The sequence below is a fragment of the Macaca mulatta genome, chromosome 14 (assembly GCF_049350105.2).
Source record: "Macaca mulatta isolate MMU2019108-1 chromosome 14, T2T-MMU8v2.0, whole genome shotgun sequence".
Lineage (NCBI taxonomy): Eukaryota > Metazoa > Chordata > Mammalia > Primates > Cercopithecidae > Macaca > Macaca mulatta.
This window is the reverse complement of record NC_133419.1, coordinates 177763-179838: the sequence shown is the minus strand read 5'-3', so window position 1 is coordinate 179838 and position 2076 is coordinate 177763. Positions and strand designations below refer to the sequence as shown.

Below are 2076 nucleotides of genomic sequence, written 5' to 3'. Positions count from 1 at the left end.
TTGAGTTCTGAGTTCTGGGAATGGAGGGGCTGCGGTGTCAGCAGCTCTGGCTCTGAGGAGGGGGCTCCTGTACGTCCCTGAACTGTGAGACCCGTGGCCCTGAGGCAGCACCTCCCACCCCTCTTGGCCTGGAGGGAGGGGGCTCTGGCCAATGGTCTGCCCACTGCGTTTGATGGGGGTGGGGGGATGAGGTGTGTGGGTGGGGGTCTCTGCCACTGCCCGGCAGTGGCCTTCCAAGGGGGGATGTCTGGCAGGAGGGGCCCTGCTGGGTGGTCCACGGCAGCCTCGGACAGGGGCTTCCTGGGGTGGGGGCTAAGGGGCGGGCCGCACCCTCGGGCTGCAGGCTGTAATTTGTGTTATATATAGCATGGAGGGGCTGGGCTGGGAGGGCAGCAGGGCTATAAGTGAGTGGGTGCCCACCCTCCCAGCACCAGTCTAAGTGTGGAAGAGACGGCGCTGGAACCCATGGACACCGCGTATCCCCGCGAGGACCCCCGGGCCCCCACGCCCAGCAAGGCCCGTGCCCACACAGCCCTCACACTGGGGGCCCCGCACCCCCCACCTCGAGACCACCTGATCTGGTCAGTGTTCAGCACCCTCTATCTGAACCTGTGCTGCCTTGGTTTCCTGGCGCTGGCCTACTCCATCAAGGTGGGCGGGGGCCCTACCAAGGTGGGGGGGGACGGGTGGGGAGCTCCGTGGGGGGTCTTCACCGTGCTGGGGGCGGCGGGGGGCTCCGCTTGTCTGAGGGGCTCTGTGGGTACCGCTTGTGAAGGGGACACCATCAGTATGGCCTGGAAGGAGCTCCTCAGGAAGGCAAGGCCAGGGGCCTCTCCATTAAACACGGGGCCTCTTCTTAAGGGGGTCTGGCGTGTCCAAGAGCACAGAGGCCATGGGAGGCACCCACAGAGGTCTCTGCAATCAAGGGGTTTCACGTGCTGGGGTCTCCTGGAACAGAGGTCCCTTTGACTTCAGCTCCTGGGTGGCAGGGTTGGGGGTGTCTCTGCACCCTGGAGGACCCTCACCCGTAGAGAACTCTGATAGGCTGACACTGGCCTGGGAGGGCCCCTGGGTCCATAGCTGGGGCCCCGGGGAGTATCTCCTCAGGCCACAACCCTCCATCCAGATTTTGGGTCCAGCAGGGGCCTTCCAGGTGCCCTGGGTGGGGGTGGGGAATGGCCCCCAGGCCCCAAGGACACAAAGCCATCTGGCCCTGCGGTCTCTCTGCAGGCCCGAGATCAGAAGGTGGTTGGCGACCTGGAAGCGGCGCGGCGTTTTGGCTCCAAGGCCAAGTGCTACAACATCCTGGCCGCGATGTGGACGCTGGTGCCGCCCCTGCTGCTCCTGGGGCTGGTGGTGACTGGTGCCCTGCACCTGGCCCGGCTGGCCAAGGACTCTGCCGCCTTCTTCAGCACCAAATTTGACGATGGGGACTATGACTGACAGGCTGGGTCCTGATCTGGGTCCTGTCCCAGCCCCAGGACACTGACCCCAGGCTGCTGCCCCTGGGGCTCAATACTGACTCCCCGGAGCCCGGCCCTCCTTCTGTGGGGCCTCCATCCCTGCCCCATCCTGAACCTGGGGCCCTCCAGCCCCAACATGGGCACCTAACGCTGACCCAGTCAGACCCCAGGGTCCTCACCCTAACCTGAGGGTTCCCGGGCCCTAACTCTGCCCCCAGCCCTGCCCCTCCCTCCTCACACTCCAGGCCCCTCGGTTCTACGATTAAAAGTGCCTGGTTCCAGAAAGTGCCGCCTGGGCCTCTTTCCTGCCTAGTGTGGGGGAAGGAGCTGCCCTAGGGACCAGCAAAGCCAAATGCCACGGCCGACCCTGAGTGAACGGTGCGAGTGCCCCTGGCAGCCCTGCCCTGCCCCCACTGCCCGCTTCTCTCAGCCACTGGCGGCCTGTGGCTTATGGGGTGGAGGCCCAGAGTATTTTAAACTAAGTTTGAAGCCCAGGCCTTTGATCTCTGCTGCTCTGTGGTTTAGTGGCCTGTGCCCCAGAACATCATGGGTGCGTCCCAACTCCACGTGTGCCCCCCCCATCTCTGTGCACATGCGTGTGCGTGCTCGAAGT

At 64.7% G+C, this 2076-nt stretch overlaps 1 protein-coding gene across 1 annotated transcript; it reads left to right on the top strand.

Annotated features, from left to right (window-relative positions):
* Positions 1-429: 429 nt before the first annotated feature.
* Positions 430-1748, top strand: IFITM5 (interferon induced transmembrane protein 5). Its single transcript, XM_001085215.5, has 2 exons — positions 430-651; positions 1231-1748. Exons 1-2 carry the CDS (start codon positions 466-468, stop codon positions 1441-1443), a joined length of 399 nt encoding a protein of 132 aa, XP_001085215.1. The 5' UTR covers positions 430-465; the 3' UTR covers positions 1444-1748.
* The last annotated feature ends 328 nt before the right edge of the window (positions 1749-2076 follow it).

Bases quoted from the DNA above. Each gene is read 5' to 3' on its own strand.
- IFITM5 (XM_001085215.5), top strand. From the start codon at position 466: ATGGACACCGCGTATCCCCGCGAGGACCCCCGGGCCCCCACGCCCAGC. The intron at 652-1,230 runs GTGGGCGGGGGC...GTCTCTCTGCAG, and splicing joins CGCTGGCCTACTCCATCAAG to GCCCGAGATCAGAAGGTGGT.